Here is a 23,473-nt window from a genome sequence, read left to right as displayed (position 1 = left end):
GTTCATGTGCAGTATTTCACCTTATGTAATACCCTTTTAGGGCTGGAAAAGCATGTGTCAGGGTTAATTTCAACATTGTCTTGCTTGGGCCAGTGCAAATGTAGGATGACAAATGTGAGCTTGTTATTCAATAGCTGGTTAGGCTTTCCCTCGATTGCTGAAAGAAGACATGTGATGTTCAAGAATACCGGACAAGAAGGTAAACAGCATGAAAGCATTTTCAAGTGTGCTGCCTGCAGCTGTTGACTTTAAGAGAGCTATGGTGAGTAAATAAGCAAATGTCAGAGTTGTACTTCACCTCCACTGTTACCCTTACTGCAGCATTGTGTCAGTACATTAAATTTAAAATCCAAGAACTTACTGCTGACAAAGCATGAGAAAACAAAGAACGTACCATGGGGCTGATAGCTGGAAGCCCATCTATTTTTGCTTGCACCTAGATGTTAATGCAACAAAAAAAGACTGATTAAAAGTAAGAATGTATCAACTTAATCTTAAATTTTCACATGTACCAAGAATAAAACGTTGAAAAATGCACTGGTTCAGCAGTTAGATGATTTTGCATGCACCACTCACAGAAGAAAAAGTGTGTCCTGAATATGTGGTCACAGTAATTTCATAAACAGCAGAACACATCTGAACCCTCATCTGCTTTCTCCCCAAGTTCCTCCAAAGCCTTCTTTTCTGCGGTTCACTTCTATCATTTGCCTCCCCGGGGCATCCTTTATGTAGAGTTCGGAGTCTAATCATTATCATTCTAAAATTACTGACTCCTCCTGCTTTGGCTGATTTTATGAGACCACCAAACATCTTGTTTTTTATTTATTTTTCTTTTTTTGTGGGGGGTAAATGTTGAGAAAAATGTGTTGCACTGATGAATCCATTCTTCTAAGAGAAAAATATCCCAGAGGAACTTTCAAACCTAGAATTATCTTTCTCTTGGCTTCTCCTTTTTTTTCTTGGTCTCTACCTCTCTCTGTCTACTCTGTTTGTGAAGATTGTTTAACTTGTTGAGACAGCTGAGGCCACTCGTTTAAACATCATCAAGTAAATGTGCACAAATACTTACACACACACAGTGGTGCTTCAATCACTTCAGAGGACATGACTTGAATGAGACTGGTTTCCTCATCTGACCCTGAATTGTGCTTTCTTTGGGACCAAGGGCATCGACTTATATCTCATGTTCATTGCACAAAAGTTTTGTAATAGGTCCAAACTAGCAGCTCCTCCAAGCATATATGCATTTATCTTTTTAATCTTTATTGGTCACCCACACATTTGAGCCCCCCGTCATTAAAAGAGGGAACTTACTGCTAAACCTGAATCACCTGCTTATCATAGAGCTTAATCTATGTTTTAGCATCAGCTCTGCACAGCTCCTACATCCCAGCCATGCAGTAGCAGTGTCCCTTATTGAAGCAAATGCTGTATCTTCTCCAAACAAGACACGCACCAACCCATAAATGCAACTACGTGTCACTGCAGCTTGATAGCCTGCGTTTAGACTCTGTCAGGTAAATCACACATCATATCACCTGCTTCAACAGCCCACTCTCATTGAAATATGTTTAAAATGTATGCAGATGAAGTTAAATCGATCTAAATATGATGTTTTCTGTGAAGTGGCTCTTTCACATTTTTCTGACCAGGCAGGTTTCGCAACTTTTATTTTCCTTTGCATCTACTTCAGTCTCATATACGGCTTCTCTGGAATACAACTCACAGATAATCTTAATAAATGCAAACTACAACCATAGCCTGTGCCTGTGTATTGTTAACTCCTATCCTAGCATGAACTTGATATTACTCTAACCCTAAATTCAGTTTGTCTCCATTGTACTGTTTTGCTTTCTGCCCATAAAATGAACCCTGCTCCCAAAACCTTGAGTGTATTTGTGTCTCTATGGCATTAAAAATACCAGTGGATAAATGTGCTAAAGGAACAATGCAGGTCTTCTAAATTCTGCCACTAAAAACAAAGGAAAAACAAAAAGAACGAAAAGGGAGTGTCAATTTTTTCAAATATCACAAACAAACCCATTTTTTTTTTTAATCCTATCACGGAATCTTTCGAATTGAGGTTGTGTGAAGTACCTCTGTCTGTAGTCAGTGTCTTACCTGCAGTGGTCAGCGCACTCTAAGTTTAGAAAATCAGGTGGTTTCCTGATGGGTGAGCTGAAGCTAAAAGCTACTCAGAGCTTAGCCTTGTGAGTAGCGCATCTAAAACAACTCAAACTTTTAAAACTAATCAGACAGTTGTTTACTTTGTCACTACACTTTCTCGACTGCAGAGCGTATGCATAGCAGCACTGTCAGTGGTGTGTTCCACAAAGGTCCGGGTTGCAGTACTAAGTAACTGTGAAACAGAAGTGATGAAAAATCAGGACATGAGGTTGCTCAGACTGTGATGAAACCTTTCAGGTTTGAATCTATTTAGATGGCAAAAAATTGGCTCTTTTGATGGCTTCGTTCAGTTAGATTTTAGCTTTATCTTGTCTGTCAACAAACCATCTAATTCTTCAAAAGTGCTCCGACCACTGTCCTTAACTCAATTCCATTAAAAAAGACACAAAATATCCCTTTAAAAGTGTTAATTCTTGCATCTCAAAAGCAGGTGTATAGTAGCAAGGACACGCATGTTATTGATTAAATATCCATGTAAAATAGTGATGTAACTGTGGAATGATGTCATTGTTATTTTGTGTAATGCTCCACTGACACATCTGTACTTTGATCACAGGCAAATACGAATGTTGGTGTCTATAGGTATGAGATCTACTAACCTGTCTCTAATGTACTGTGTATGACTATTTAGTTAACTGCACTTGACAAGGAGAATAATTGTTCACCTCTTTCTAGAAAGGTCTTAGTGACCCATATGTATTATTTTCCTAATAATGCAATGCAAAGCTGAAACGTGTGTATGGAAAAGAATTCTTTCAGATAGACGGTTTCTTGGGGAATTCTGATTTCCTGCACAATGAAAAGGTTTAAGCAAGCAGCATGCCTGCATGTGGAAAACCGCATGCAGTTAGTTAAGTGGATTGGAGTGTGTTATGTTCTTCCTCTAAATAGCACAAACAAGTGGAGAGCAGGGCCTGAAAGGACAGCAAGTCCAACAGGAATGTGTAATATTATGACAAGAGGGGAAAGGCCAGTCAGGATATGATTACAGTCAAATTATTATTATCATTCCTGGAAATGTCTCTCGAGTATAAATATTTCAGAATATGTTAGAAATGTGTAGCCACCAGGCTGGTTACTGACTTTTCTAGCTTCTGATCAGAGGCTGCCCAGTGACTTAGAGGATGTATGGTTAAGAAACAGCTTAAAACGGATGTCATCTAGTTTCATATCTCAGACAAAACTGCTGCAGTCTTGTTATATACCTCAGTTTTTTTAAATAAAAAGAGCAAAAATAGGTAAGATAATATGGCATCTGTGTGGTTTGAATTGTCTTTCAAATAGGACTCAATAATCTTAAAGTGCAGGGCCTTCTTGTTGATTTCCGCAAACCCTCTTTGAAAAGGTCACTTCCTTCCCTCAACTATTTTTCCCTTTGAAGGGCTGGTGTTTGGTTCCAGAAGTCCTTTATTAACCTCGGAATCAACAAATACTGTTTTTATGGGAAGAGGATGAGGATGCAGTGAAGTCAACAAAGTCCTGAGGTAAAGATGAAAAGCTCCATTAACAGCTTGTCTGAGTCAGCAATGCAGTATAAACATCTGCAGATACAGTGAGTGGGCCACTGTGCGCACAACCCTGAGGGCAAACAAACACTATATCAGTTCAGTGCTTAGTGAATAATTTAAAATTAGGGTTGAATTCCAATCATAGAGTGATTAGGCTGATGTGATGTGTGATTTGATCTCTGCTTGCAAAGTTACAAAAACAAATTCCCTTCAAAAGCTGACATTGTGTTAAAGCCAGTTTCCTTCAACAAAATGTCATTTTGGCACACTGCGCTTCAGAGGCTTCCCACTTTCCTTGAGAGTATAATAGCTTTTTGTACATGTAAAAGATCAAGACTGTCCTTCCCTAAACATGCTCATGTGGCATTTGTTTATGCAGGTGGAAACGTCACTTAGTGCATTCAAAGAATAGGCATCCCCTTGTAGTCATAAGAGCAACTGCATGTGAGGGATAAAAATGGGGTCCGCGATGGCAATGTGATGTTGTATTAAGGTTTTAGCCCTGACCATGATTGTTTTCTAACCCTAACCAAGTAATGTTATTGCCTAAACTCAACCAAGAAGCTACGGAGGTGAGCCCATGGTTGAAAGTGCTGCACTGCACCATCCACCACCCTCCGTGCTCCTCATGAGGACTTTGTTTCTACTTCAACAACAGACTACTTCACAGTCATCATGAGCCGTACTGAAGGGTATGAACGAACAACTAATATGACTATTTCGGCTGGAGGACTAGTTAAAAGGTTATGCTCTAAAGGGAGATATTCTCTTTTATTGAGGACACGGCTCCTAAACTGCCTGAAATCCCCTTTTTGTAGTCCAGACTTTTCTTCCATTACCAAAAAGACATAACCATGAAACATGCCTGCATAATGCCGGCCAAACAAAGGCTGAGCAGCTGCCTTGCTTTCTGCCATGTTTGGACAGTCAGCTGTGAATCAGAGGACACGGGGCTTTTTGAGAAAGAGGCCTAGGAATTACAGGCGATAAATCTGAGCCTTTGTATACATAATGTGACGTGAGGTACAGTAGCAATGTGCAATTTGCAGATTTTAATGTGTTTTTGGAACATTTACCCATTTTGACCAAGAGCTTTGTGTTTTTTAAAAAGTGCTCTGAATGTTGAGGGCTGTCTAGAAAACTTGCGATTGTCCACTGAAACCTAAAATCAAAACCAAAAATAAGATGATGAACCTATAAATGAACACAATGTGAGTTTCGACAGAAGAACTTAGCTAATTAAGGTGAAGCACATTTTGCTTACAGAACTTTAGTGAAACACAAATACAGTATCCAACAACTCTGTGTAAATTATCTTTCTTTTCTTTTTACATCATCATCTTACCTTATTCTGTTGCATTTGAAAGAACCTTTGTCATTTTTTTCTTGTGGAATGAGAAAATGGATTGTTTCTTTTTGAGCAAGTTGCTTAGTTCAAGTGCCCGTCCTGGTGTTTCATTTTGTTTAAATGAACGTACATATTGCCTCCTCTATATTAATCTGTTTTTCATGTTAATAACATCCTATTCAATCTGATTTAAATTTGTGTGTTGAGTTTGAATTCATTCATCAAAATTAAGTAATTTTTGTTAACGCTGACATTGTGAGCAATGTGTGGGGTTGACTAGGGCTGCAAAGTAGTAATTAAGTAAAATCTGAATATCTTCTCAGGGATAAGAGAATGTTATAAGTTACTGATTATTAACCACCAAGTTTTATAATAATGCAGCAGCAGAGATACAGAGCATCTCTTCAGGTCAGAGCTTCCAGTCAAAAATCAGCCTCAAGTGGATGAAGTAATTTATGAGTGGGACCTGCAGCCTTGAACTGGACGTATCTTTGTCACATCTGTACATCTAGTCAGGTTATCACAGGGTGAATTGTTATTCAGATTCTACTCCAAATTAATATTAACACAATCTTTTCTCTGATGTTATTGGTACTTGATTTATGTCCTCTACACCATCTTAAAGTCCGAACTAATGAACTTTCTGTTGAAATAACAGTACCTAACAAGTCATATTCATTCTCTGTACCCGCTTTATCTAATTCAAGGTCACAGAGTAGGTAGAGCCATTGGGCGAGAGGCAGGGCACAGCACACAGACAGAGGGACAATTTACCAATCAACCCAAACTCCAGGGAGGAAGCTGGAGTACCCGGGGTGAACCCATGCATATACGGGGAGAACATGCAAACTCCACACAGAAAGGCCCCGGACGGGTTTCAAAGCAGGAACCCTCTTGCTGTGAGGCGACAGTGCTAACCACCACACTATTGGCGGCCCTAAGAGTTAATTCAACAACGATTCTGAAGATCAGTTATGCATGGGATTTTGTGATGTATCATCATGATCTAATTTCAGACAGCAGTCAGTTACTTAGCTGTTCTCTGGCCTCTGCAATACAACAGGATCAAACTCACAAACACACTTGAACATATGTAGATAATTACAAATGCATCCACAGACATCAACAGCTGTTTTATGTAGAGACGTGCGTGTAGATGCAGGGACATCAACACACACACACACACACACACATATGCATAAATACACAACCATCATCAGTTTGAAGATGTGCAAGTTTACATAACAGGTCTGATTGCTGCAAAGTGCACAAAATAGTCCAATTATGGCAACACTTCTGTCGGAGTGTGAATCTGCTCGCTACAAAGAGTTACTGAGCTGCTGTCACTTTCATGTGGTGCCGCATCAACATTCAGCAAGATATCATTTCACAGGAATGAGATGTGTGTGTGCTATTTTTTTTATGGGTACAAAAGAAAACATTCTCATAAATTCTGGCAGGACAAGAGTCTGTCCTGGCTTGTAAGTTCAGGAGAAAAAAAAGAGAGAAAAAAAGACAGCAAGGCCTCTGACTTGGCACCACAACAGGGATAGAGGGATCTTTTACTCCAATAAATCAGTCACTCTTAATTCATTCCTTCATCCTGGGAGACATAGTGCAGGCAGGGCCTTTGTTATGGAACTGCTAACAGTATTATGGACGCTCAAAGGGAGGTGAGACGGTGAAATTACTATTACCCTAGATAAATACAGTGTGCAAGTAGGATTTTACTAACACAGTATACTGTATACAGGGGCTTATTTATGTCTGTTTGTCTGAAGTCTCCAGTGAGCAATCTTGTGTGTGCACAATCCTCATATCCACACGCATACATTTTCAACTAAACATTTCAGGTGAACTTTGATATTAAAGAATAATTGAAATAATAAAGATTTAAGTAATCAAAACAGGAAGGTTAATCAGTCATGAATTCACATATTTTTCTTTTATCTAAATGACAAAACAATCCGTACTGACCTCTCCATCTGGCTTCTGGTTGTGGGTTGAGCTGAGGTTAGCTGGCTGGCTCTGTGACAGTATCTGGGGCTGCACAGCTGACAGCTTGTCCTTTAATTCCTGGTTCTCCCTCCTCACCTGCACCAGCTCCTCGAGCCGAGCCCTGTCCTCTCGTTCCTTCTGCTCCCGCAGATTCTCAATCACTCGCTCCTGGGATAGTAATACACAGAAAAGTACGTGCGAGGGGAAATGTTTAAGCTATCATGTAAATTAAAGCTTGTTCATTAGATTTGAGAAAGATTATAAAATGGATGACGTTTAACTTTCAGCATTATCAGCTCCTGGTGGTTACAATTCTTCACTCCTGTCCCTGAAAACTTTAAGCTGGTATCACACAAGGCATGCTCACCCGCATGCTTTGCAAAGTGTGGTCAAAGACAATCTCATAAATGCCTATCATAAATAACACTACCATAAATAATAGCAGCCATATGAGAAGATCAGAGCCAAGCAGAACAGAGGGAGAAGGAGGAAGTAAGAGAAGGCTTTAGAGACAGAGTAAGATTTATTTTGAAGGAATTGGACAGAGCAGTAGATCACTCCTTACAACTCCACACTGCCTACCGATGAACCTAGGTGATGTGCTTAGATAGTCATTTTCTCTTTTCTTTCATCACAATGGACAGCGGAACAATGGCTTAGGGCACTGGCCTGAGACCAGGTGCACATCCTAGGTGGCTGAGCACAAAAGCTGTGTGTATTGGGAGTGTGTTAACGTGTATGTGTGTGTGTTTAGTTGAAGACTGAAGTGATTACTTAGGTGTTTATTCAGGTGTTTATTTAGGCTCAGAACACAGCCCAGCTATGAAGCTTACGATGTGGCATCACCGCATGATTAGCAGCTTTAAACCCCTGGGTAATTAGACGAATACATTCACTAACGACACCTGGCACAGCACAGAACTGCATATTGGGCTTTGGAATAAAGGGCAAGAGAGAGCACTTGGCTCACAAGTCCTGGGTGTTTTCCACACATTATGAAATATCTCTGGGTTATTGAGGGGAGAGCAGGAAGTGATATTAAGACCTACTTCTGTTAGGCCAAAGTGTGCATTACATATAACACAAAAGAAAACACAGCCATGACATCACAGATGGACACACTAAAAAACACCACATACACCAAAGAGCAGGGCCCGGCGTGAGCACAATTCCCCAGCTTGTTAATTAAAACCACTGCGCTGTGGCCAACGACTGGCTCCAACAGCAGGTTTGTGACAGAGTTTGTGATTAGCAACACACACACACACCCTTGTAAACACATTACACACACTCTATTGACCACAAAGTCTGAGGAGTCTGCCAACGTTCTCCTCATCACAGCTGAATTATATGCAGCCGCATCAGAAGTGGTTTCTGGGTAAACAGATGGGCCGACGCAGGGAAGGGACTTACAGTTTATTGTGCCATAATGCCATTTGTTTCAAAGTCTATTGGCAACAAAAACAAATTTAAAGTGATGAAAGATAATTCTAAGTGAGCTGTCTTTGTACTGTGTCTGCCCATTCACTGCAAAAACAACAAAGTGCAAGTTCACGAAAATCTAATCAGCCATTGGACGTATTTCTGTAAGCAATCAGTTTTCAGTTTAATAAAACCAAAGAATATCAACCAGATAAAACAGAGAATTACATAAAGATCTACAAACAAACAAACTTTTCTGTCTCCGACCCTAATGAGGCAAAAATTGAATGAATAGATAAATGAATAAATTATAGAATCTTCAAATGTTAAAAACTTTTCTTACGTGCAGCTTTTTCAGAATATGTTCCATGAGTTGGATGGAAAATGTATATGTGGTAAATGTATGACAAATTAAAATTCTGAATAGATATCTATCAACAAATGCAAAAGCATATCTACTCCTACAGCATGTGCACCTTGGACCACATGACAGAGCAGCATGCATTGGAAACCACACTTTTCACCTCCGTCTAAACCGGGAACTCCTGACTTGCATCTATTGCCAGAAATATCCATCTTTTAGCTTGAAGTACAAACAAACATGTAAATAGGAATCATTCTTAGCCAGCAGTCATTTGGAGACTGTAGACTGAACAACTTTAAACATGCAAGAAAGTAAGAGAGCAGTCACTCTGATATTAAGCCAGTCAATTCAAAGGACAGTATAAATATTTAGAGACAAGGATCTGACATCTGTGTGGTCATGGTCAGTACATCCACCCTATGATCAAGCACGTCTCCAACAGATAGTGCTGGCACGCATTTGTACAAATCAACAAATAATCTCTTGAACTGTGTAGACAAGTAAAATAACATTATTCGATGCAATTATTTCTTTCTGTATTCCAGCTTCTTAACAGCAGGTTTCTTACCCTGGCATAGTTTAAAATCAGATCAGAGGGGATTCTCTGCATTGAGGCTGGCTCTGTACTGTTGAAGTGAAGCTTTATGGAGACCAGCTGCTTTCCCATGTTGCCAGAAAACAACAAACAGCAGAATGTTTACAGAAAACAACAACCAACTCCTCGAGTCATCTCACTATCCACCCATGTGATGCAGTTCTGTTCGGTCCACCTTGAATCCCACAGCAGCTATTCAGCGCAATGGTTCTCAGGACAGTTTGTCTTCTTATGCATGCTGACACATGCATGTGTCATTCGATAAGCTGGTGAGTAATTGTAAGTGTAGCTGGCCAGAACAGGACAATAAGTTTGGTAAACTATGTGATACAAGTATTTACTGTCACAATGGCCTATTCGTGCAAACAGTTCATATTCCTGGAGCAGACTCTGGAGAATGTGATTTCCACCTGAAGCACCAGTTGCTGTAATTCTTCTTTGGTCTACTACTGGGACCCTCTAAAGTCTTAATTGACTTTTATATTTCCTTTCTTATAGTGAGGCATTGCTGCAACTTGTTTTATTTACTTGCGATATTTATTTCTCATGCAAATGTTCTAATTTCTTAATGGGAGAAATAGTGGGGGGGGGCTTAAGAAAGAGAAACTGATCAAGATCAAATTTGATATTAGAATACTTCATCAGACAAAGACTGTATAAAACATTACGACTGTTCGTGTCTCTCTATGTCATGAACATAGCACATCACCCTTTCAGTTTCAGCTTAGCTGTTATTGAGCCTTCATCCCTGCCTTATTCTTTGTTGCCGTGTTTCTCTTGCCAGCTCTCTTATCTGCTCTTCCTTGTTGTCTCTATAGAAACTATTCATTTTTTCTCTATTTCCAGCCTTGCATTCCTTCAACCTCTCCCTCCATTAATTATGTCTGTACATTCTACACTAAGCCCGCTCCTATTCTTCATGTCCAAACCTTCATCCTCTTCTGGTCTCCTATAGATCATCCCCTCCCTACATTCTGCAAAGTTACAGAGAAGGTTCTTTGCCTATGTTGGCCTTAGACCTCCATTCTACCACTGCCCTCACTGTTTTCACACACAAGAACATCTAGCATATCTAGTGTGGTCCAAGATCTTTAAAACCCCCTCGCCATTTCACACCAGGTGGTGTTATTATATCTTATATGGCTATTATATCTGACTAACATAATTTGGCCTCTTCATCTGTAAGCAGCATTATTCTGTACAGCCGCCATACAGTGTCTTTTTTAGCAAGGAAACATCTGTCTCATCCTCAACCAACAAACCATATCTACGTTTTTAGAAGTGCACTGTTAACTGGCATTCACCCTTTTCTCTGTACCTTTTCTGATAAAGCCTCTTCCAGTGTGGCCAGGGCTGTGTCTGTATTGCTGGAGTCAGTTTGAAGGCCATGAACCCTTTCCTTTAATCCAGCCAGCTGTTTGTCCTTATCCTTTAACTGCTCCAAAAGGTTCTCGATCTGAAAAGAAAATGGCATAGCAAAAGGAGAAAATGTATTGTTAAATAACAAGCACATAACAATCATAAACCGTGCAAACCGTTCTGGACAGAACCTGTGAAGTTAAGTTGTGTTTGTACAATATACTCAACTGGAGTATCAAGCCTTGAAATCATATGGTGCACAAGAACCAAGAACCATGCACTTTCAGTTTGACCTGGTATTTCAAAGCTAAGCACCAATTGTCCACAGTACAGCTTGGGTCAAGAGGTAGGAGTGCAAACCAAAGTCACTGAAATAAATTAAAAAGAGGAGGAGATGAGGGTGATGCAGCCACCTGGTATGTCATGCTCCCAGGGGTGCAAGTCTTGCCACACCCCACCTCAGTGTAGTGTCTCAGTAGGTTATCTTTTTATTGTTGTGAACAATGCTTGCAGTTTCCTGTTGTAATTTGCAGCATTACAAAGCATTTTGTCTGTATCAGTCAATTAACAACACTCTACTTCAAAAGCAGATTTTAGACATTAACAACATTTTAAATACGTAATAGTGCGACAAATTTGTGATATGCCAGGTCTAAATCCTGGTTACTAATTATGCTATTTGCACATTTAATTTCACGATTGTTGCTGTATTGTCCTTTTATGGTATTGTGCAAGCCCTATGAGTGCACGGCCAGTGGGCAGAGTGGTTAACTGTATCGGCTTTGGTATCAATTGCAAAAAGTTTAGTTATAGTTTATTCAGGCCTTTGAGTCACAGGACTCTGTCTCTGCATCTGCCTTTCTGTGGCTAACCTCATGTTGCTAAAGCGGTGGTGTAATAGCCAGTTGTGGTGTTCAACAGCCTTTATCTGATGAACATCTGGAAAACAGAACACAAACACACACACAAAAACACTCACACAGACACACACAGGAGCACACAGAATGCCCTGAGCTATACCAAACAAAACACTAACAGATGCAGCTGGAGTGGGACACAGTGCCATTCAATGAGACTCCTGAGGTCTACAAATTACTTTCAAAGGGACAGCACATCTGGTGATAGGACATGGTGATATGACGACTTGCTTATTACTTAGCATAATTTCTATGAAGACACGTTTCTTTGAGTACTGAATTAATACAATCTTGATAAAGAAAGATTAATTTGAAAAGTTGATAGATTCTCTGAGATTTGTACACAAACACAAGGCATTTATTGTCCTGTCTCCAACTCAGTCCTGTAGTGGTTTTTGTAAACCGAGTGCCATTTGCTCACCGCTCTGAGGCATTAATACCTTATTTGATCCAAGATCAGGATTTGTATTATACTAAAAAGAGGCATATGCATTAGAAGGAAGTCATTATTCAATGAACATAAGATTGATAAAAAAAAAAAAAGAAAGCTAAGCAATTCGGGCCATCAACAGACCACAATTTTACTGTAATAGTGAAAAGAAAAAAAAAAAGCCCAACAAAGGAAGTAAGCTGCATTCCAGTCATGGGTGCATAGACAGATAATGTCGAAGTCTCTGCAGCTATTTTACAAACCAATCCAATTAGACTGGGGATTTTGGTGTTCTTTGCTCTCTGGAGGGCACAAGTGAAGATTTAAAGGAGCCATCTTGGTTTCGACAATGAAGGGAAAGTGGTAGGAGTGGGTGGGAAAAGGCAGCCAGGACCCTTCAGCAGATCTTGATATGTTAATGACAGTCATTACACAACCAGGCTAAAGGCTCTGGTAGGTCAGTCCGCAACCGATAGGGATATAAAGGCCTTGAGGGAATGATGGGAACGCTTCACACTATAAAAGTCTGATAAAATTCCTTGTAATTCTTTATTGCCATGGGTGTTAGATAGGACTCTTTGGTGTACACTCTAAGAAGGAAAGAGGCTCAGTCAAATGAGGGTTATGTGGGTTTCCTCACTAATTATTCTTATTTCTCTCTTTTGAAGTGACTGGATTGAAGAGTCTCTTACTTAAGTGGAACGTTAAAGCAATTTGAACACTATTTCCAAATCATCAAGCTTTGTGAAGGCTAACAGACCCGCACTAACATTCTCAACACCACACGTAGTAAACAAAAGAGAACAAGCAAAAGGATATTTTGCCTTGGCCGTTGGTTGTGGTAGTCCAGTAGCTTGACATAATTTCTTCTAAATGTATACATATGCTGTTATGTGCACCCTCGCTCCTACTCCTCGTGGGTACCAAAGAGCCCCATTTTAGGTCAAATTGACCATGTCGCCCCTGGTCCTTGGATAAATGATTACATTCTTCACCAGTCTTAAGTTTGCTTTGGCTTGGCCACACAAAATAACAACCCCTCAATGAAATATTTAGCACTGTCGCTTGGCCTTCTGTGAAATTGTGCAGAAAAACATTCAACACAGCTTCAGCCTTCTACACTACTGGATGAAAATGAATCACGTGAATCATGGATATGGGAAAGAGGGCAAGGAATTCTGTCACAATGCTTAAACTCCAATAACACTCACTGAGGAAAAAAGCCTTTCGTGGACAGGCAAGAAGCAGGGCAGCTGTGTGCCATTTTTGGGGGGATAAGGGGCCTCTTTTCCAGTAGCTCTGCCATTATGAGGAGAACAGCAGTCATTCATTTTATCTCTCAGTCCATGAGACTGCCTCAGTCTATACTCTCTTTTTGTGTCTCTTGTGTGAGCACACAACAATGCACACACACATACATGCAGAAGTTTTTATCACTAAACTGCGGTGTATGTGTCATTCCACTGGCCAACCGAACACACCTCCCCCTAAAGCAGACCACCTACGATAGCCCGCTTCCAGGCCAGGCACTGTGGTGTGGACTGTCTATCTTGGTGAGCTTGTATCCCTTTTGAGAAACCATGACGTGTGCCCCCCCACACATGGTTTCCCAATGTTTACAGCCATAATGTTTTGATTCTGATAGCTTTATCAAAAGACTAATAGGACGCAACCAGGTTCTTCTTAAAAGTAGGAGTGACGATGTACAGTTACCGTCCACTGGCCTTGACTTTGCACATGCCAACCACGGTCGAAGCCCCAGTTGAAGATTAAAGATTTCACTATTTGTTAATTTTACTCATTACAAGTTTTTAAAAACACGAGTGGCTATCGCTGTTGCAATTTTTGCAAAATATATCAGTAAGAAAGGGACAGCTGCCATTTTTGAAAGTAACAAAAGTACTTCAAAGCATGATTATGACAACAACTTTTTAACAAATATTCAAAATGCTTTCCTACTCAGCAAATAGCTGTCAGTGACTTAGTTTTTTTCTACATTATGATCAGGAGTGTGACATCATGATTAGCACAAGCTGGGTTATAATGTAACTGGAGGAAAGAATAAGGCTCTGCGTTTCTGACAAAAAAAAAACAGAAAAAAAACAGAAAAAAAACACTGTGGTCTAAAAGAAGCTTGTTCCAGAGCAGAACCACAAACCCGGTCAACCCGTCTGTCTTCCATTCAACCTAAGAACTAGAACTGTGGCCGCCAAAGGAATCATTTCTGCAGAGCAAAAAGGAGGCCAGTGTGGAGCATGACCACCACGAAAATACAATAATATATATTTTTAAAACTCTTGTGGACCAATAAAAATACCAAACAATAATTGGTAACTGTTTCAGAAAAGCAACTTGCTTGTCATCACCTCTGAAAATATGATAGAGACAGTTGTAAAGCCCGAAGATACTGGCACGGACGTGTATGTGCATGGATACACAATACACATAGGGACATTAACCTTAAACTGAACAATATGTAGTAATGGTGTGTATTTCCCTGGAGAAATCTAGGTCAGAGTAAAAGTGAAAAAGTTTGAAAGGTTACAAATTGGAAATATTTTGCTGCTACTTTAAGCCAAGCTTGAGCTTATCAAACTCAAACACGAATATTTGCATACCGTTCTCATCTTTTGTCATCAAAGGCTTTTAATTTGTGAATCAATAAAGGACTCCCAAGACTCTGAGACTTGGGTCTTCAAAGAGAAACAAAGTATGGTTATGAAAAACAGGAAAGACAGTTGTGTTTTCAGTGTGAGGAGGGTGTGCTTGCTCCTCGTTTAACTGGTGTACCTCCACCAGCTTTTCTCTGCCGGTAACATACAACAGGGACAAATCAGGTAGACCGTGAAGGACTCATACTGTGTAAGCTGGCGCCTCCATGTGGTTACTTTCAGCCATAAGCACAGTTATCCACTTCAACAATTACTAATTTAATTAAGAACTGATGATTTTGTCTTCATATCATATCATATCATTTAGTTTATTTTAGTTTGATTTTATGATCCATTTTTCTCCATTTAGCTCACAACCAGATAGGAGATATAAATTCCTAAATTCTATTTACATGGAATGTTATTCATCCTAACTTCACAAAAGAGGAGGATAAATGATGGAGACACGCTTTCTCCCTTTTTTACTTGCACACCTTATAAAAAATGTTCTTTAAACACTTCTTTTTTTCTGGATAAGAGAAGCATCGAGACATAAAAGTTCTACAAAACACTCATGACTGTGATCTCCACAAGTTGTCCTGTTAGGAATATAAGGGGACAATGTGACACACAGAGACTTTTAAACCATAACATGACACATCTCCCCTTTTCCTCTTGAATGACACTTCTCATTTCATGTTGACTTGCTCAAGGATTCATCATTATTTATCTATTATCGACCACAACGACAGAGCACAATGACTTCATAAGACAAGCAGTGCCCACGAGATGGAGAAAGAGAAGGGAGGATCAAGAAGTGTCCAGTTCTGAAATCATGCATACTTCTTTACGATGCATTACTGGGTGTCAAAGAGAGCAAAATAAATTGCAGAAAACATTTCTGCTAAGAAAGGAATGAAATAATCTGACCTGTTTTCCAACATTTAACTGCAGTAGAACACATGTACAGCCCATTTGCAGGTGTGTTAGTGTGCCTTTATGTTTGTCTGTAGTTCTCCACCAACTCTCTTCTGCCGCAAAATCAAAAAACATCACAGAGAGGTAGAATTCAGAGATGACAAACCAAAAGGACCGGTGGATTTTTCTACAACTAAGAAAAGTGGAACTGGAAAAGTGAAAGAGACAACATTTTCTACAAGTTTAACCAGGATTACAGTAGCTTTCCTCTCTATTGCTGCAAGAGCCATTATTTTCCAAGAAATACAAAAGTGCCCCGTTTCTATCATTTGTATGCAGGCACACAGGCAGATAAATATGCACAACAGTGGACAGACGTACACATCAAGAAAAGGCAGAAAGCCATTAAGCATGATCTGAATCAAATAATCTTCACTGTGATAAAATTAACTTCATGGCACAACCTCAGAAACAACAAATTAAAGAAAACACAACACCCACAAGGGTTATGCCATGGTCAGACAGTGTGCCAAATAGACTGAAAACGAATTGTAACAACTGAGGTGAGTCTAAACAAAGTTCTCAAGAGTAAAGGCAGGAAAAGTTCCTGCTTCACAAAACCTTACAGCTTCTTTGTACATTCCAACTCATATGTATTTGTATTCATATAGAGAAGAAATAAGATTGTAAAAAAAATCGTTGAGATGAAAAAACTGCTCCAGTAATTTCCAATAAAATCCACAAAATGGGACAGAGTGGTACACTTCCTATAAAACAATGTTAGCTTATCAGGCTTAATTAATAAGTAATGATGAGGGTTAATGACTGCACAGTTGTTTTGTTCTGTACTGAAAGTCCACTGACAATAATTGTTGATAATAATAATCAAATTGAATAACTGTTATTTGGATTTTGGTTATAATACTAAGTAAAAATCTGGGGTTTTGTTTGTTTTAATACCAAGTACAAAAGGATACTTCACCTGCAGATTTTTTTCAAATTATCCAGCGTTTGCTCTAAAACAGAAAAAGTCTGCAAAAACTTTCATCTTACTGCAAATTTACAGTTACCAAAACAACAATAACTAAGTGGTTTAATATGAGGCCTGCTCTTTCTGCTTAAAGACACTGGTGAACTGACACACCAACACAAACAGGAAACCATGTCCACTGTCTATTTTGTACATTCTATGTAATATGTGGCATTTTTGCAAAAGTCCAATTCAGAAAAGCCACATATTACAATCAGTCCGTGATTATTATCATGCATGTCTAGCCAGGTTCAGGCGATGGGAGCTGCACAGAGTACTTACACATTTGACAACTAGACAGCCTCCCCCTCTCCCCACACATTCTTCCCTCCAGAAAGCCATTTACACAGAAACTCTCCGCTGCATTCATACATATCAATTAACCACGAGCACACACATGTGCACACACATGTGCACACACATGTGCACACACATGTGCACACACACACAAAGAGATGCAGACAAGCACTCAGAGGATGACAGAGACATTCAGAGAGAGACGAAGCAAGTGTTGTTTTCATAGTGATTTCTCCTGGTCGACCACAGAGCAAAATGAGCAGGAAGAGACTCCTGCAGACGTAGACCTGTTCAATGAAGACAGATTGCACTTGTGCAAGCTCAGCTGTATACGTGAGCATAAGTGTGTATGTGTGTGTCAGCCGAGTTGATCCCCGTCCCTGCTCTTTAGGCTCAAGACTCTATCTCTGCCCCCCTCAGCTGCGGAATGCTGCAATGATTGCTGGGTAATTACACTACCGCTTTAGTTCTTTGCTCCCAGCACCATTAGTATTTTTTTTTTTTTTTAGTTTTTCTCTGCTGTAAAGAGAAAAAATTAGAGCCTTTTGATCAAGAAAGAAAGAAAGAGTGGCCACCCCTTGAGGACCACAGCAGCTGTATGTCACCCTATGGCTTCTGACTCAGACCCACTTTACTGTGATCTGGTCAGATAAGTGTAATACAGCACAGAGTCATACAGTTCAACTGACAGTTCAAGAGTCAAACTGTGACTCTTTTTTTGTAGAACATTAACTTAAGTGCCTCTCTCAGATGTTTAAAGATGAAATACTGGACTGCCAACAGCTTAACAGGTCAGTCGGAGTTATAATGTGGCATCATCAGGGTTCGTTTGAGTTCTTAATCATTTTGGAGAGCCATCAAACGCATTTTATGTCATGGAGTGAAGTTAACGTGCTGTGGACAGGCAGAGGACAGACTTGAACTGCTGAAGCCAAATACGTCTGTGGCCCAGCACGAGGTTACTCTTGACTGATGTGTAGCCTGGCTCTAATCAACCAGCCTTGGGCTATCACCATTAACCCCGGCTGATTACTGATAGGAACAGAGGGGAATACAGGGAGGCCTATCACAGGCAGTTTACCGGAACCTCCCCAGCTCCAGCAGGCTTATCTGTGGCCATGTCTCTGCACTGTGATTGGTCAGCTGGAATCCATTAGGATGAAAGGCATTGGTGGCCTCGTCACAGATCTATCAAGATTGTACACACTCATATACAGTAAAGTGTACTGAGTGCACTGCAGAGTTATCTATTAGTCTTTCTGAAAAATATATCTCTTGCACACTCAGATGTTCACCTGGAATACTTTTATTGCACCCTACATATGTATCCCTTTGACTCGGAATGCTTTTTTTCCTTTCTGTTTATACTGATAAAAGAAACATCAATAAACTGCTAAATATAAACACTGCTGAAGAATGCAGCACGCCAATGCTATTGATACATTATGAATGAACCTGCCAACTTTCAAAAGTCAAACAGAATGTAGAATGCCAAGGAAAACCCTATAAAGAGCCAAGTGAAACAACTTTTGTAACACACTGTATTCCTATGAAGTTGCAAATTTCAAAGCATTTGACATTTTGGAAGCACTTGATCTCCTCTACACGGGGTTAGGTGACAGTTCCATATTCAAGAAATGTTATCTGTATGGAATCATTTTGGTGTGAAGCTAAAATGGTTGAAAGTGTCTAGTTACATGCAGCCCTCTGCATCTCTGCTCCTTTTTTAGTAGACAATTGCTACTGTCACACTGAAATGACTAATCCATCCATCCATTTTCTATACCCACTTAATCCGTCAGTCGGGTCGCGGGGGGGGCTGGGGCCTATCCCAGCGGTCATTGGGCGAGAGGCGGGGTACATCCTGAACAGCTTGCCGGTTCATAACAATCAAGAGGAAGTTGCTTTTCTATGTGCCATATGACAGTGCAAATCAGCTATCAAAAAGGGGAAAAACTACTCACTGTGAATAGATGCAAGGTGGATTACCCTGGACAGGTCGCCAGTCCATCACAGGGCCACACAGAGACAAACAACCATGCATGCTCACACTCACTCCTAAGGACAAGTTTAGAGTCACCAATTAACCTAACATGCATATTTTTGGACGGTGGGAGGAAGCCGGAGTACCTGGAGAGAACCCACGCATACATGGGAGAACATGCGAACTCCACACAGAAAGGCCCCAGGCAGGGATCGAACCTGGAACCCTCTCGCTGTAAGGCGACAGTGCTAACCACCACATATATATAAACAACCCTGAACATAAATCCTTATTAAATTAAGATAGTATATACTTCTCATCATATCTATTTTTTATTCTTGTCTTCAAGCAGCAGAGGCAGAATTTGCCTCAATGAAACAGCCTAAAATCAGTTCTGTGTCTTGAGAAAGAAACCGTTACAATAGAAAAGCATTACCCAAGAAACTGAAAACTTTAATCTGATAACTTGAGGCCAACTTCAATCAGTTGATAGTTTCAGCAGACAGAGGTTAATATCCGAACATTGCAGTGGCCTCCTCTGCAGTAACCCTGACCAGAAGCTGAAAATCAGTCTAGGTCACTAAACATCTTAGAGTCCGGGGAAAAAAACACTTTGATCGATTTTGGCTGAGCGAAGGTGTCTGTCGTGGAAACAAAAAATAAACTTAAAAATAAACCACTCGTGATGTGTCCCAGTGCATCAAGAAGATATATCCTGAATGTCAAAGACGTGGCTTAGGCAGAAGAACTGGATAGAAAATAGATGCCTGTCATACACCTTCAAGATAGACTGTATCTTCATCTTCAAGGATACAATGGCCTTAGCCAAACAATATTCCTTTTTGTCCAACATTTACCCTTCCTCCTAAGAAAAACAAACTCCAACCTTAAACCTAAAACTAAGTATCAATACTCAAATTGTACTACTTTACTACGATACTCAATAGTCCTTACTCTCACAGTCATATACCTACATTAGTTATCACAAAGACACTATAGAAGAGTGTACAATAAATAATAAACACTATGCCAATTCTGGACTAATATTTTCCTTTCAATCAACATGCAGCACTTCCCCTTGCTAATCATATGCCTCACATTCAATAGTGCCAGTGTTGTTTTGGGGCAATGTGTAAAACATGTGGGAGGAGGGCGAGAAAGGAAACAAAAAGGAACATTGAGGGTTGTTTTGAGAAAACAACATTAGCAAAAGCCGGCATGGATGATGACAGTAATTAGACGACATTTATTAATTTATTCAGTGCGGGACAATGAAACTTAAGTGTAGTACCGTGAAAGAGCAACCTCATTTTTGGGACATCAACAGTTAAAAGAGGAGCTGCTTTACAGAGAGACAGAGAGCCGAGTTGGGAATGTCAGTGCCAGTGATGACACCTGGCAAGGGCAAGAGGCTGCAAGAGGCTGCATTGCGGAAAAACAGGAAGTTTCCCCTGAGAAGGTCAAGGGGAGACCCACTTATTTTTTGGGAGCCCCTTGTAGACAGAGCATCCTTCCATGCAGACATACACAAACATTCACACATGTAGCCCAAGCAGACGTAATCAAATCGCCTTGTCTGTGGCTGCTATGGCAGGGAACATGATAGGGGATACTATACTTCCATGGACACAGCCAACCTTTTTAAAAGCATGAATATGGATAGAGGTGACCACAATGTTTGAACATGAATAACACATGTATGCCGAAACCGCACCACAACCCGCTCTGCATATGTACCTCCCACAGCTATACCCCCTTAGCCAAAGAAGAAAAAATAGAACTGAAAATGGAAAAAATAAATAAATAAATACATCATTATGCATTGGTCATGGTCTCCTTGACCAAGGCCTTGAACAGAGCTCCCACTGTTCTGTGTTGTGATACATTAGACCAATGTGCCCTCACAAGATTACTTTTTTCTTTTTATTAAAAGATCTGATCATTATTTTAAGTTTAATTCAAATTCAGCCTCTGGTTATTAGTATCAGCTTAGGTCTCAAACTACAGCAGGGACATCATAGTACCTGCTATAAATTAAACTGACTGTCCAAACAGACGCTGGTAGGAATAGAGAAAAATCCTCATACTCTCCTGAAACAGTAATGAGCGATATATAGTGCAGTTTACGGTCGTAACATCGACTGTGTCTGTAGGGTCACTGTGGAGATCGCTGGCCTGTCTATGTGTCTATCTGTGTCTCATCAGCCAATCTGGCAGTTATTTCTCTCATATGTGAAGCATCACACATGAGAAACCAAAGAGGAACTTGAAATTCCACATTTCACACAAAAAAATGAGAGCAACAAGAGCCACAGAGGTCCACCAGATGAAATTGTGGTTTCATTACTCATATTTGTATCTTTGGCTCTTGATGTGTCAGATATGTGCTAGAAAATGTTAAATCTGTGTTGGTGCTAGATGAGTCAAGCTTTGTAACCCTACTTAAAAATGAAAACAGAATGAAAAAAGCTGGTATATTAGTGAAAACAGTGCAAAAAAACCCCTAAAAAACAGAATCGGACAGCTAAAAGTACTAAGGATAACTGATCAACAGCAGGAAAATGTCCATAAAACACATTATGATAACACAAATAAGTCTTCTGTTTTTAGAGACATAACCTTTTACAATTTCTTCTATTCCATTTTATGTTAAGCTCCCATAAACAACAGACTGTTATTGCTCTTTAGTTGTACAAATATCAATTCCTTATGATGGTAAAAGAGTGCAAGCAACCACACACTCTGCGACACGCATAAAAGCTGAAAAACCACGCATCAGTAGACCTGTCATCAGCCTTTATCATCATCACCAGGTGGGTCATTGGACCTGTATGTGGTGAATACGGAGAGCTTGTCGTAAAAACAGCTGCATCATCTTAATCCTCAAAGCTCTTTTCAACAGCAAGAGAACTTGTACAAGAGATTAATAGCCCAATTAAATGCATTGGTTGAATAATTCCAAGCTGATAACTGGGAAATATGGATGCTTACTTTTTTCACAGTAAAATGTCCCATTTGAGGATGTATAATCTTGATATTTTGGTATATTAAACAGTCAGAGGCTTCTTCAGCTCTGCTGCAACAAAGGATGATAGAGAAGGTAATGCCTACCAGAAGCAATGATCATGACTGCATATGAACAATTCTGACCTAATCATGAATGAAAATAAATGTACACAATATAAATGTACTGCAAAACGATCATTTCCCTTTGAGATTGATGAACAATTTTTCATTTGATTTTCATCTTGTTTGATTTGTTTAATATTACTCATGTCCTGATTCCATCTGAACAGAATCACCAAAAGGCATAAATCTTTTACAGGAATTTTACTACGTAAGGATCAATTATGATATATTACAGGCTTGGCCCATCGAAATTGCAAACAATGTTTTCTCACATCCTCTGGGGGATGTTAACTGCCAGAAGGCAGCCAGATGCACCGAGTATAACTTTCCTATGATTTTAGTATAAAGCTATTTGATCACTGATTGATGGCAGACACTATGTTCCTCTTACAATTGCAAAGTTAAAAAGACGCCAGTGCTGATACATTTAATTAGCTGATTTTGATATTGCTGAGAACTTCACAGTCATCCTGTAGTGAGAAAACACAACATCCATTGCATTAATTCCTCCTGCCAAACACACACACACACACACACACAGTCTCTCTGTATAGAACATAAGTTCAGAAAGGAAACTAGTGTTAAATTTGAGCTCCACTCATGCTTTTCCCCTGGAGCAAAATACTTTAAATCATAGCCTCTGTTTGAAAGGAGCGTTTAAAAATAGAAAGTTTGAAAAGCCAGTCAGATTGTTGTGTATTTATCCACCCAGTGGATGAAACACCTGCCTGTTTACAGTGTATAACACTTAAATGGTCAATTAATTTAAATATTACTTATATTTCATTTATTTAAGAGACAGAAGTGAGAAGGCAAGTGAGAAACTAGACATAAATTTAATGTCAGGCAATACAAACAAAGATCAGCAGTCTAAAGTGAGCTTACTTTTAAGTCTGCAATGATAAAAATGACAAATTAGGCCGATCAAATTGCACAAGGGTGCAACAATTTGTACCCTAATTAGAATCTAATTTGAAATACACAAATTCTAAGGGTGTTTTTAGTGTAAACTATAATTTCTATGTAATTTATATAGTGTGCATAGGGCACGAGTTAAAATTCAGTAAACAACAATCAGCTACAAACAAGCTTATTACCAAAGGTGCATAAAAAGCCACAGATAACGCTCAAAGGAGTGAAATCTGTGCAGAAAAGGTGATCTTGTAACTCTTTCAGAAACACCCGGAGGTCACAAAAACATAACAATCCAAAAGACTGCAAAGGCAGTCCTGGTTACACACATACACTGATGGCATGGTGTATGACCTTTGGAGCCCATTTTCATTAAACTCAACAAGAGGAAGGGAGGGAGGAGAGAAGGAGCTCTAATTTGAGA

General features: G+C 39.7%; 1 protein-coding gene across 2 annotated transcripts in view; it reads right to left on the bottom strand.

The window, feature by feature from the left end:
* Positions 1-23,473, bottom strand: part of LOC140271220 (ERC protein 2) — a 151,297-nt gene that overhangs the window by 93,236 nt on the left and 34,588 nt on the right. For both annotated transcript variants that reach the window (XM_072366339.1, XM_072366340.1), the window contains exons 8-10: positions 10,741-10,878; positions 7,021-7,209; positions 395-436 (exon numbers count right to left, since the gene is read on the bottom strand). In XM_072366339.1, the coding sequence (XP_072222440.1) occupies positions 395-436; positions 7,021-7,209; positions 10,741-10,878 (369 nt within the window). The remainder of the gene's footprint in view (positions 1-394; positions 437-7,020; positions 7,210-10,740; positions 10,879-23,473) is intronic.

This window comes from Leuresthes tenuis, unplaced genomic scaffold (genome assembly GCF_036924035.1).
Source record: "Leuresthes tenuis unplaced genomic scaffold, fLeuTen1.0.hap1 SCAF_16, whole genome shotgun sequence".
Taxonomy (NCBI): Eukaryota; Metazoa; Chordata; class Actinopteri; order Atheriniformes; family Atherinopsidae; genus Leuresthes; species Leuresthes tenuis.
This window is presented reverse-complemented; position numbering and strand designations above follow the sequence as displayed.